Genomic DNA, 13,870 nt, shown 5'->3' on the forward strand with positions numbered 1-13,870 from the left:
TATCTGTATTATATAAGAGAATTTTTTAACAGTTAAATCCATTAAAAAATAATTTATAAATATTATAATATAATATTATTTTGGGTAATAGAAAATGTTTTAATTTTATAATATCAATGTGTAAGATTCAAAGTTTTATCATTGTTTTACTGTCCTTAAATTTTCTAGTCAATAGTTTTAAATTATATGTATTATTGAATACATGAATAAATTATGTGTTAGGTCCTACTAGGGGCAAGACTCAAAATAGCTTTGGATCCATTTGCATAACGGAACTAAAAAACACTAGATCTTGACCTAATTCTCTTAGACTTTGCATTAGGATCTAAAGCTGAGGGGTTTGGTGTCAAAACCTAAGACCTAAGATTTTTATTATAATTAAAAGTATGAATATAAAAATATTTTTAGTTGTGCTATAGAGATTATTATTTTTATTATAATTAATAGCATTAACATAATATTTAATAAAATAAAAATATTCTTATCTATTTTATAAACATTCTTATTTCTATTATTATTATTCTCTTTGATTTTGCATTATGACTCTTAGCCTTAATTTTGCATTATGACTCTTAGCCTTAGGTCTGCATCAATATTTGATTCTCTAGGGTCTAACATGGTTATTCAGGGCTACTGGGTCTTGCATCAGGATCTGATTTTTTTGGATCAAGTGTCGGGATCCATTTCTCTTGTGTCCAATATCATAACCCATTTCTCTTGAGTCCAGCATTAAGACCTAAAGTTCTTAAGTCTTGGGTTTTTTTGTTGTAAATACTATTATTTTTATAATAATTAAAAGTATTAATGTGAAAAATATTATTACTTGTGCTATAAATAATATTATTTTTGTTATAATTAAATTTTTTAATATTAAAAATAATTTTATTTGTCTTATAAATAATTTTATTTTTATTATAATTAATAGTATTAATATTAAAAATAGTATTGTTTGTATTACAAATATTATACGAAACTGGGTCAGACGAGTTTAATATTGTTATATTCATTAATATTATTAAATTTATAATAAATACTACATAAAAAAACATATAATCGAATTGAAGGGTATAATCAATTATTATTATTACTACTTGTTGCGAGACATTCACTTCCAGACCCAAAAACTTAGCGCTAGAAAAGGGAGCCTCACCCAGAAAGGTTAGATGTGGCTAGTGCACAAACTCAAATTTATTAGGTCTTGCAGCTCGACTTAATCTAAGACTATTGGTTCTTCATCGAGACCTAATTTTTTGGATCATGTGCCAGGACTCAAGACTAATGGATCTAATTTTAGGACCCCAACTTTTGGGTCTGGTGTCAGAACCTATGGTTAATGATTTTGCATCATATGCTAATTTTTTTGGGTTTGGTATCAGGACTTAAAGCTAACTGATCCTGCATCAGGACTTAGTTTTTGAGTTTTAGGTTTCTAAATATAATTATTTGTATTATAAATATAATTAAAAGTGTTAATATAAAAATATTATTATTTATGTCATATATATTATTATTATTATAATTAATCTTATTAATAAATAATTAATAAAATTTGAAAAATATTATCAATATTAAAAAACAACCATATATTTGATTTGAAGTATAAAATTAAAAATTATTATGTTTATTATTATTATTGTAATTATTAATAAATTTTAAAAATTATTTTTTTGAAGAATTAAAAAAATAAAAGTTTTAACTTATTATATTACTATTAATATTATAAATATTATTGTCGAGTCTCACGTTGCAGCTTATATTCTTGAGTTTAATATTATAACTAGAATTGATATTATTGAATCTTAAATTTTTATAATGTTTTTTATAAAAATAAAAGGAAACGCCGTGACATGACACGTTACACTTAATTAGTAAATTATATATTTGACGTCCGAATACATTTAAGCTTGTGGAGTATTTTGCGTGCAGGGCTGAAGGGCTTTGCTTGCGCGCAAGGACTGACCCTTTCAACCCCTACTTGGTGCTTTCGTTCTGAAGCTGAAGTTTGTTGAAGTAGGAATTGGACTTCTTACCAGACGATGACGCCATGGGCACTGCGGAAAATCCTGTGTAGTTTCCCCTCGACTTCCTCAAGCATATATTAGCAACATTTTTGAACGACTCATGCTTCTGATTGAAAGGCTGGGCAATATACTCCTCAATTGGCATCCACTGAGTTACATAAAAAAATAAATAAAAATGAACGAAATTATTACGACTAGCAATTGGGAGCCAAATAAACAATGTGCAGAAACATGGAGGACTATTTGATTTTGTCCAAAATAATTAAATATTTTTTGATTGACTAGCTAGCATTTGTGTGTGACATTCACAATTATATATAAAAGCATGCATTATTAAATAAAATTTACGAGTATAATAAGGGTTGTTTTTTAAATTAAATTTTATTTAAAAATACTTCTAAATAATTTTGTTTTAAAAAATTACTTTTAATATCATAAGATCAAAACAATTCAAAATTAAAAAAAATCAATTTTAATAAAAAATCAATTTTAATTTTTATAAAAAAACCGTTTAACATTTTTTTAATAAAAAACATTTTTTAATTTTTATAAAAAAACCGTTTAACAGCGTCTTGGTGTGCTGTTATTGATAAATTTTAAATGTTTACGATGCTAATATTCGTTCAACTTGTACACCTTCACCAAAGGTCAAGAGAATATTAATTTTATTATATTCATAATAAACCACGAAAGTCACAATTCTAATTATAACAGGAGCTCTACATATACGTTTACTTCTCACATAAAATTATGCCCGCAGCTATCAATTTCAAATTCATAGCAGAGGCTAAATTAAAATTAAGTATTTTTACGAGGAAATTAAGTATAGATAAGTTCAATTTTAAAGAACAATGATTAATTAATAAGTTTTATGATACTTTTCTAATACCAATAATTTTTTTCAGGATTTTCTTCCAAATAAGTTCATGTTTTTTTTTGTTTTTTTTCCTATGCGGCTGCTTTCGCTACTGGAATGAATTAATTTCAGCATTTTTTATCCTTTAAAAAAAATAATTAAAGAGTGATTATTGTATGATTTTACTCTTCCTAGTTGCTATGACTCTTGAAAGAGAAAAAAGTTTAAAGCATCTCAAGTTACTAATAACCATTTAGTTTTTCTAAGAAAAAAGATTTTAGAAACACGAAGAAATAAATATTATACCTTCAACTTTTATATTTGAATTTACTAAAGATATACAATAGTGGTATAATTAAAAAAAACGTAATATAAAAAACAATATATTATAATTGTAAACTACCTGCAGTACATGTGATACAAAATAGACTTTTAAAAGAAATACTATAAACAATTTCCTAAGAAAACTAAACGTAAGGAAAAAGAAAGTAAAAACACTTGAAAAGGAAAGAAATTAAATACCATGAACATATAGGTAGCATATATATATATGTGAATGTTTTTGGGGAAATACTCTTGAATAAAATTATATATTTCAAATAATTAAGAAACACTCTTGAATTCACCATAGTCATCAATTTATATAAGCATTCCCTTAAATTCCCTAAAAATATTATTTTAAATCACATACCTTTAAATATTTTCTTCACAAAACCTAACCTGATAATTTAATTTAAGGGGAAAAAAATGCATATAGACAAGAACAACTAATAATCCCCAATGCGGTGTTTCTACACGAGGACAAAAAAAAAAAAAAAAGTCAGCTGCAATTTTGAAAGTTAAAAAGTACCTGAGCTGCCTCAATCTCTGAAGCTTGTTTGTTGATGTCGGAGGACAGTGGCCGTAGCATGCAAACGAAAAATAAATCCGATTTCCCATAAAATGTCTGGTGGGTTTGGCTATGTATGAAAAAAGAAAAATCTCTTAATAAAAAAGAATGTCATTTAAAGATTAAATTGAAAATATATAATAATCCAAGATATTCATCCTCGTAGCAAATATTTTTTATATGATACTCATAGATAGGTGATTTTTTTTTTTTCAAAGTCTTAATATACTGTCCTTATATATATATATATATATCATATTACAAAGAAATTTTCGTCTCATGTTTCTTTAAGGGGAAGGAAAACTTCAAACCTGAATGCTAAAATTTCCACAAATTCTGTGTCAATCTGAACCAAAACAAAGCCAGAATTATTATTATTAAACTTGCTGGAAGGCATCAAGACATAAAACTAATGATATATATAAGCACAGGTTCTTAATTTTGCCTAAAACCATGAAATTGAACTTACATCAGTCTCTTCCTTCACCTCTCGAATTGCAGCTTTACAAATATCCTCGCCCTGCGAACGTGAAACTTTAGTATTCAACAGTACTACATGCGGAAAGAACATTCACCAAATATGAACACAGCTCTCCTGATCCTATGATACTCACTTGATTAGCGACGCCCGTAGGGAACTTCCATACATCTTTTCCTTTGAATGCCCCGTTCTTCTCCTGAACTACCAGCACCTGCAGCCAAGTGGAACCATCGTTTGACCTCTCATGGGGATCGAAATCAAAGATTGTTACCCAGGAATTTCAGCTCATATTGCATGCAGCGTGTACACGCACAAACACACACACACGGAGAAAAACCACGCAGCACCCATCTTTCTCATAACTAGTTATTTTTCAAACTCGCTTGAGTTCCATCTTAATTTGATATGGAAATCTTTCCCATTTCTGTAAGATTTGTATCGTCCATGTACTAACTATCCAAAACCTCTTTGCTGCATGTTTTAATATATCAGTGGAAGAATTAATATACTTTGTCTACAAAAATAAAGGGAACAGCTGTCAACTGTCTAGGATCAAAATGATCAGGCGGCAATCTTGAAGTTTCCCCAGCTTCGAGCGCGCATATATATATATATATGAAGATAAAAAAGTCTAAAATTAAGACATTAATATCAAATTAAAAAAAAGAGAAAACTATTAAAAAATTTATAATAGTATGGAAGTTGAATTATATACTATTTGATCCTTTATAATTTTTAATTAATTATTTTTTCTAGATAAAATTATAAAATCAAGTTATACAACAATATTTAAAAAAAAAACTGATAATTTAAAGTCAATACATCAAGAAAATAAAATAAATTATATTTTAAAAAATATTTTAAACTACTATGGGGAAATCACTGAACAATTGATCATATAACAATAATATTTAAACTACTAAAACTGCACCTATGACTTGTTGCCTACTATATATTTTAAATTAAATCATTGTATGTAAAGTTTATTAATTTCAACATATAATTATTGCAAATAACAGAACAATTAAGTAGTGGTATTCAACTAATGTGGTTCTGCGTGACCCCCACCAACTCAACATATAGTCCATCCTAATGCTTTTATTAAAATGAAAAGCTCCTAATTGTACATGGAATCACTTTTTTACTCCCCTTACTGACCTTTCTTAGCATCTCAGGATTGAATTTTCTTATAGCTAGTAACTGACCACAAAGTATACGTTTACCATTAGATAAAGAAATTCAAGCTGGGATTTTCTTCCCAGACCGCCGCCACAGCACTACCCGACGGCCACAGAAAAAAGGCTGAATTATGGAAAAATTACCTCTCTGTTATCATTAACGACGAAGGCACCAATACCAGCAGTATGGGAGGCATTTGCAGGAAGCGTGTCAGGAGTCTCAGGAATCCAATAGACTAACATCAAGTAATCTGACTCTGCATGGTGGTACCTAAATCCTTCCTGCGCATTTTAGGAGTCCGAACTATATCATTCCCACGTAGAAAATCTAGACAATGAACCTATTCCAATTATTTATAGTTAGAGACATTGCACAACTGCCAGTTTGTGTTTAATTACCTTAACTGTAGGTTCAACAAGATTGGCAAGTTGAATAGGTAACTTGATCCAAACACCCTTTTTCCCCTAAAGAAAATATATATAAGAAAAAAAGAATTAATGATGTTGCTAATAATCAAGAACTTTTGTTTTGTAATAGTACAATCATGGTCCCGGCGTAGCGTAATCGCTGCCCGAACTGTTTTCCTCAGCTTGATTTACCTGCTTCCTCCATTGTGTTATCGAAGCTCTAAGCAGAGAAACATAATCATTACTGTCCATGGGATCCTCCACATCTACCTTAACTCCTCCATATCTATCCTCAACAGCATTTAGTAATGTCCTTTCAGCATCTGGTTTTGTCTGCTTCATGATTGGCAATGAACTCGTTGATGATGAGAATGCCATATATTTTGCCATCGGAGCCTGATGAAATGAGGAATCAGATGCCCACTAATGTTGTGTCGAAGAAAACAAAGAAAAAGCTAATGACGTTGCAAGGATGATGATGCGGTAGCAAATTGAAGGACATATGTAGCCCACACACACATGTATATATATAGGCACTCAGGGGGCATCATGCATGCAACTGCAGTTCGATAATTAAGAGATCATCAGTTATTATTAGCCAAGAAATTTCATGGGTTTTACCTCGTCTTTTAATCTCCCTTATAAATTCATCAGTATTGACTCTTCAACCTTGACCTGATAGAAAAGAAGAGACAAGGAAGGCCGGTAGAGCACACCAGTATTAATACTTCAACCTTGGGTAGCTTGTTCGACGTGGATTCTAGAGTCGAAGATGCACCATTTATATAAAAACGAAGCTGTCGTCTAAAACGGCCCGATATCAATGCGCGACTCCCAGGAAAGTGCACAGGACTTGTATCAGCAAGGTACACATTTTCCATGCAAGAGTTCAGAAGTCTAAGAACCATCACTTTTCTATGGGATAAAATGATTTTTTTTCCTTGTTTTAATCATTATGGTATTAGCATATCAAAATTCAAAACCATACAAAAACACATAAAACATTAATTTAATTTATTCTCAGATAATCAAATTTTGAAAACAAAAACTATTACAGTACCAAATAGTCACTTGTAGAATAATGACAGAACATCTTATTCTAATTTTTTAGGTTGTATTTGTCAAAAAGGGAGGAAAGAAGGATGGATGAAAAGTTAAGGATTGAAGAGTACACTTTGATTTTAAATTTGACATATTTATGACAATTATGAAAAAAAATATACCTCATTTATTTTCCATTAATATAAATTTCTATGATATATCTTCCAACCATTGAAATTAAGTTAAATAACATTTAATAACATATATCAATCATTAATTAATTAAATTTATATTTTATTGCATCTTAATTCCTTTCTTACTCTCCAACTAAATTAACAAAATCAAAAAAATTTAGCCCTGAAATCCTCTAACAATTTGGAAGCAAGACTCACAACCCTTACCAAACCAATTTATATATGAGTTTTAATGAGTCAGCTCAAGCCATTTATATATGAATTTTAAAAATAAGTTTGCATAACCTTATCATGTTTTAACAAAAGTTTCTGCAAGTAGAGTTTCGAGCAGCGCATAAATGGCTCGGCTCATTTATAATTCTATTTTTTTTTAATTTATTATAATTATAATTTTAAAATTAAACTGGGTTAATTTGAAATTCAGGACTTGAAATTTAAAATGTAAAACTCGATCAAAACTGAATTATAATTTATTAATTATTTTTTTTAATAAAGCAGATTTTATTTTAATTCATAAAAAAAATTAGAAGTTAACCCGCGTTTTCAATTGAATCTACTATCAAATTAAGTTTAAAAACTCTGATTTTGACCCAAAAAAAAACTCTTGACAGCGTAAATATACACGAACTTCCTCTTTATGGAGGTTGGTAAGCTTACGCAATTGTTTTTTAGGAAATCATATCCTTGTTTGCTATTTTTCTTAAAGAAAAATAAAAGAAACCTCGGCGGATTGGGAAATTTCAACCATTTTAAAAAATGTTTTAACTGTCATTAAACGTCCTTTTCAAAGAAATCATTAATTTTCTGGTTGTTTCATGATTTTCTGAAATTATTTTTAAAACTTTCATGTTTTTGTTTATTATAAAAAAATTGATTAAAAAAACACTTTTTAGTAAAAAAAACCTTATGTTTTTCTGAAATTATTTTTAAAACTTTCATTGTTTTTGTTTATTATAAAAAATAAGATTTAAAAAACACTTTTTAGTAAAAAAAACCTTACTTTGTTTTCAGAAAAAAACATTTTCCTTTTATTTTAGATAAAAATATTTTTTTGTCAAAGACTTTTGACTTTTATTTTTTATATTCTATCAAAATGTTCACTATCAAATTAATTATATGAAGAATTGGAGAAATTTCTACCCATTCATTTCTTGGTCTTGGAACCGCAAAGTCTTGTAAATTTTATGCATATATTCATGGAAATGGAACCTTGTATTTATTTATTTTTGATAAATTATGAGAAAATGACGTGATTTTGATATAAAAAAGCTGACTAGCTTAAGAATAATATCTAGCTGATACAAATAAGATTATTATTAAAATAATTTTTCAATAAGAATTCATCTCAGCATATGAAAACTAGCTTAAAAATAGCAGCAAAAGAACTGTGTGTGCGTGTGTGTATAAAGGAAATTGAGATGGAATCCCTGTAAATTATATATATATTAAGGAAATTGAGATGGAATCCCTGTAAATTAACAACAAATTATAAAAAAAACAGAAAACAAAGAATTATTGGCACATCATGGCGAGCTCTTCGCGCACGTATTGAAAAATTGATATAAAATTGACAGAAAATTTCGTCCACCGAAAGGAAATTACGAAACAAATTAACGAAAATAGATAGGCGCGGGAATATGAATGGAGTCATTGCAAGAATTCTAATGGGAAACTCATTTGCAGTTTACTGGCGTGGAAGTGGAAGCTAAGTCGCGGAGTGGATAGACATGGCATGTCAGCATCGTGCTGTGCAAGACTTCCGGAGTCTCCTTTTAGGGTTCACACAGTAACCAGCAACCATGAAGCTACTATTTGTTTTTATATTTTAAAAATATTTTTTAAAAAATTTAAATTTTTTGTTTTAAAATTATTTTAATACACTAATATAAAAAATAATTTCTTAAAAATACAAAAACACTTGAAAACAATCAGAATACAACCTTCAAAATGGACTCCCAAAATTGAAATCCTTTAGCTTCCACCATGCATGTTTGGGCCAAGGTCCAGACTCTAATGCTTCTATTAGCCCGGATAAATCGCTCTGGGTTTCTATTTTCATTAGGCAGAGTCTCACCTCCAGTAAGTGCCTCACAACTTTTCATTTTCTCTAAGCAATAAAACAAACACCCTGTGTGCGTTAAATTGAACTTAACCATGCTAAAATCCGTCTTATCACCTACCCGCCTACCCATTCCACCTATATCCACTATCTATAACTGAACTTAACCATGCTAAAATCCCTCTCATCACTTACCCGCCTACCCATTCCACCTATATCCACCAGGTGCATATCTCTTTCTCTCTCACTAGCGAAGCTTTCTTTGGTTCTCAGGATTTTCAATGATTATATCTGATTTAATTCTAATCGGGGTTTTATTTTTTCTAGCAGTTGTAGAATTTGTTCGAGCAAAATGAGCACAACAAAACAATCACCGACATGCCCAAAATTTATTTCTGTTGAGGGAGATGACATGTACTCCAGAAGTAAACCTGATGGTAATAAGTTCTTACTGTATTATTTATTCTTTTGCAGCATTTTTTGTTTCTTCGTTTCTACAATGCCTTACGTTGTTAATGCATTTTATTGATGATATTTCAGGTCTTAGATTCAGTCTTGTCTCCTATAACATTTTGGCTCAGGTATGAATGATTTAACTTTTTAACACTCAATAGGTGTTAATGGGTTTATTTCCCATTTCGTACAAATATTTATTTTCATTTAATTGTTAGTATGGTATTTCAGACATTTTTCTTTCTTGTATTATTTTTTGCATATGTAAATGTAGAAAGTATCTGAATCTGATGTCTGTTTTTTTGTTGTTTTCTTCATTGTGTGTTTGTGCTGATTTATTCAGTGGAATCTTGAACATGTGCTTGCTGTTTCTTTTCTGGCTCATATCAGTTTTTAGTGTCGGAAAACGTAGCCACGAAAATTTTTAATAGCTACCACAATACATTAAAGGATATAACCACATCTATAGATGTTTACATTAATCTTAAAAAGGGGTTGTTTCCAAATGATGAAATATATGCAACAATCATACACATGATTTAGGAATGCAATTATGATCATTGGATTGCATGCTCGAGCACACACATGCAACCTTCTATTGCAGCATTTAGCCAAACAACTTCCCTGATTCTATTGCAGCATTCTCACACACACATCCTTCTATTGCAGCATTTAGTCAAACAAATTCCCTAATTCCATGTTCTGAAAAGTTCCAAAACTAGTATGATATACTTGTTCTGATTGTGGCTACTGTGCATGGTTTATGTCCTTGATGTTTTGTCTAGAGGATGAAATTCTTCAGTGCATAATGATTGGGGAATTTGGAACTTTGCTGCTTGTATGCTCATTATTTGTAGCTCTGATTCTAACATCTTCAAATTGCGTTCCTTTTCTTTAGGCTTATGTGAAGAGTTCTATTTTCCCACACTCTCCGTCTCCTTGTCTCAAGTAAATATTTTATCCCTTATTGATAAGCCTTTAAGTTTTGCACATATATAATAGCGTTCAGGTTTTTGACAGACCTTGTCGTAAATCCCCCCCCTTTATATCTTGGCAATAGGAAAAGAGTTATGCACTCTCAATAGCTTCTTCTCAAGCTGCTACCCTATATATACTTAATAAGAGGAGAGAGCCACCTGCTACCCTATATATACTTAATAAGAGGAGAGATTATAAAAGTTAACGGGTAGATACTTGTGTTATGAACTTCTAAGGACTCACATGAGTAACATTAACTCAAACCAGGGCATCTCGGCCATTGGCCTTGGACCATATTATGAATCATCTTAGGCCTGAGGGAATCAGATTCTAAGGGAAACTATTACTATTTCCTTACTACACCTATCTTTGTCCTAGGATTACAATAAGCCTCCCAGCTAACCTGATAACACTTATGTTCCCCCTTTCAAACTCAAAGTAGAAAATCCATCATTACCCATGTTAAAGGATTTGTTGAATCAATCTCATTAATAACAGGGAATACATCTTATGAAAAGTACACCAAGAAGCTTTAGAATCGGCAGAAAATATGAATTGCACTTATTCATCCTGTAGAGGCTATTAAGTCGTTACAGATATTTCAACATCTGAATTAATTCAGCTGGTTTTCATTTTTCATTATTGTTTTAAACAGGTGGAAAGCACGCTCCCAGGCAATTTTAACTGTTCTCAAGAACCTTGGGACTGACTTCCTCTGCCTACAGGTGGTTTTTTGGTTCTCTGTTTTGAGAAACAAATCCATCCCCTCTCATAACATGGAAAGCCAGAATTTACCCATGTTCTTTATTATTTCTTATTTGTGTTCTTTAGATATTTAGCGTTTGCAAGTTTATACATGCAGTATAGACATGCACTTTGAATTTGCAAGTTTCTTGCAAGTTTATACATATAGACATGCACTTTGAATTTGCAAGTTTATACATGCAGTAATAGACATGCACTTTGAATTCTTCTTGTCTGATTCATATAATAAACCTTGCCAGGAATTGGATGAGTATGATAGCTTTTACAAGAAAAATATTGAAAGTTATGGTTATTCCAGTATTTATATTCAGAGAAGTGGGCAGAAGCGTGATGGCTGTGGAATTTTTTATAAGCCCGACTGGTATGCTGTATCTTCTTCTTTTTTTTTTTCCTTCCTTTTGGAGTCCAAATATTTGACTTTAGATTCCTGATGACATTATTTGCGTAATATCAAGGATTCTTTTAAGTAGAAAAAGGCAATGTTATCTATAATTTAGTTATAAAACTAATTTCAAACAAACCAATACTCCAATGTTGCAAGTATAACAAGCCTTTAAGCATTATGGTGTACAGTTTAAACGTAAAATATTATTTCAAATGAACCTCAATCCTAAAACTAAATATATTGTTAGTTTATTTTTATTTTTATTTTTAAACTGAGCATTATGTGGAATTGTCTCTGATTTACATATTGTAGCTGTTATGGCTTTCCCTTTTATCCTCTATCCACTTTCATCTTGGCAGCACCATCAATTTTATTCAATGTTTTAAATCAGCGAATCCTAGTTATTATCCACTTAGGAAGTCTTTGGTTTGTGGCCCATGGCAAAGGTTCCTTTACTATTAATTTTCAGTGGATGCAATCAAATACAGAAGCTTTTGGAACATGATGGAAGATTTCCCCCCTCATTTTGCAAGGAAGCTGAAATATGCTTTACTGATATATCACTTCTTTGCATCTTTTACATTATCTTGTGTCGTGGACTGCTGTGATTTCAAGTTTACATAACAATTCATCCATTGAAATCATCAACTTTTTTAAAGTCACATGGTCATATTACACTTTCAACAATTTAGGTCATGCATCCATTTAACCTTCCTGTTCCCTGTTTTCAGCGCAGATTTGCTGCTAGAGGAAAGAATAGAGTACAATGATCTTGCTGATTCAATTCAAGATGAGTCAATTCTATGTGACGATAAACACAGTGATACCCGGGCAAATGGAGATGAAAATAGTGAACCAAAGAATGGTAATGTTTCAGGCTGTTACTCATTATCCTTTTCCCTCTTTCTTCCTGTACTTTCAACATTCTGTATGCATGTCCTACATACTTGGCAGTGTGAAAACCATATATGTTAAGAGTGGTTTTTCCCCTCTTCTGGGTACTGGTTTTACTGAGTGATTCATCATTACTTCGTCATTGTTTAGTTTAAAGTTAATGAAAACTAAGAAATTCTTGCAAAAGAAAAATGGGGTACATCTTGACGTTCTGTTTTCACCTCAAGGGGGGTGGGGTGGTTATTGTGAACACAATGAATCATCTGGGGGAGGCTTTGATTGCTTCTTTAATGATCTGTCTTTAGGTTCATCATCAAAAAGTACTCTTGAAGATCGTGGAGATCCTAATGATCCTCGTGTAAGATTAAAACGAGACTGTGTGGGAATTATGGCTGCTTTTAGACTCAAGGATACTCTCCATCATGTTATTGTGGCAAACACTCACATTTACTGGTAAATAGGTCTGTTTTAATCTTTTGCATGGCGATTTCCTGCAGGAGTGTCATGTGTTTATATCTTGGTTTCCTGGAGTATGTATTTTATTTATGGTACATACCAGTGATTTCTTTCAGGGACCCAGAATGGGCTGATGTCAAGCTTGCTCAAGCTAAATATCTTCTATCACGCGTAGCTCAATTCAAGGAACTAGTTTCTGAAAAATATGAATGCATGCCTTCAGTAATTCTTGCTGGCGACTTCAATTCAATCCCAGGGGATAAGGTTTGTGCTTTACTGTCCTTCTGTGAAATAGTCGTAGTGCTTGTCACGATCCATGAAGTGACATTTTTCATTTAAAATCTATGGGATACGTCAAACAAGTAAAAAATTTGGTATCTCTACACAATCTTAATTACTTACCATACTTGCGTTCTTATTTTAGGTTTACGAGTACCTTGTATCTGGCAAATCTTCATCAGCTTCACTAGCGGAATGTTTGGATGAGCTTCCTATTCCGCTGTGCAGTGTCTATGGTAGTACAAGGGGAGAACCACCGTTCACAAACTGCACGCCTGACTTCACCAATACGCTCGATTATATATTCTTTGTCCCTGACGGCCAAATAAAACCACTCAGTTTCCTTGAACTTCCTGAAGCAAACTCGCCTAATGTTCTTGGTGGCTTACCAAACTATTACCACCCAAGTGATCATCTACCGATTGGTGCTGAGTTTGAAATAACGAGGGAATAAAGCAAGTCAGATATTGCATTTTGTCAGCCCACCCTTCTCATCTCTGCTCCCCACCCCAAAAACACGAAACTCCTTTGAG

General features: G+C 31.3%; 2 protein-coding genes across 4 annotated transcripts; one reads left to right on the forward strand and one right to left on the reverse strand.

Annotated features, from left to right (window-relative positions):
• Nucleotides 1–1,845: 1,845 nt before the first annotated feature.
• On the reverse strand, nucleotides 1,846–6,571 carry LOC105128150 (nudix hydrolase 2-like). 2 transcript variants are annotated; one of them, XM_011029685.1, is made up of 9 exons: nucleotides 6,455–6,571; nucleotides 6,026–6,229; nucleotides 5,825–5,890; nucleotides 5,570–5,707; nucleotides 4,381–4,458; nucleotides 4,236–4,286; nucleotides 4,078–4,112; nucleotides 3,728–3,836; nucleotides 1,846–2,169 (listed from the first exon to the last, which is right to left on the reverse strand). In XM_011029685.1, the coding sequence occupies exons 2-9, from the start codon at nucleotides 6,221–6,223 to the stop codon at nucleotides 1,972–1,974; spliced, it is 873 nt and encodes a 290-aa protein (XP_011027987.1). In that variant the 5' UTR covers nucleotides 6,224–6,229; nucleotides 6,455–6,571; the 3' UTR covers nucleotides 1,846–1,971. The 2 variants fall into 2 exon arrangements, with proteins under 2 accessions (XP_011027987.1, XP_011027986.1); XM_011029684.1 differs by lacking the exon at nucleotides 6,455–6,571 and having other exon boundaries at nucleotides 6,026–6,319.
• A 2,544-nt stretch (nucleotides 6,572–9,115) lies between these two features.
• LOC105128151 (DNAse I-like superfamily protein) lies at nucleotides 9,116–13,864 on the forward strand. Of its 2 annotated transcripts, none has more exons than XM_011029686.1 (10): nucleotides 9,116–9,352; nucleotides 9,455–9,564; nucleotides 9,668–9,708; nucleotides 10,479–10,528; nucleotides 11,214–11,283; nucleotides 11,563–11,684; nucleotides 12,440–12,573; nucleotides 12,908–13,055; nucleotides 13,175–13,322; nucleotides 13,483–13,864. In XM_011029686.1, exons 1-10 carry the CDS (start codon nucleotides 9,297–9,299, stop codon nucleotides 13,789–13,791), a joined length of 1,188 nt encoding a protein of 395 aa, XP_011027988.1. In that variant the 5' UTR covers nucleotides 9,116–9,296; the 3' UTR covers nucleotides 13,792–13,864. The 2 variants fall into 2 exon arrangements, with proteins under 2 accessions (XP_011027988.1, XP_011027989.1); XM_011029687.1 differs by having other exon boundaries at nucleotides 9,458–9,564.
• Nucleotides 13,865–13,870: the final 6 nt, after the last annotated feature.

Source organism: Populus euphratica, unplaced genomic scaffold, assembly GCF_000495115.2.
Source record: "Populus euphratica unplaced genomic scaffold, PopEup_1.0 scaffold49.1, whole genome shotgun sequence".
Taxonomy (NCBI): Eukaryota; Viridiplantae; Streptophyta; class Magnoliopsida; order Malpighiales; family Salicaceae; genus Populus; species Populus euphratica.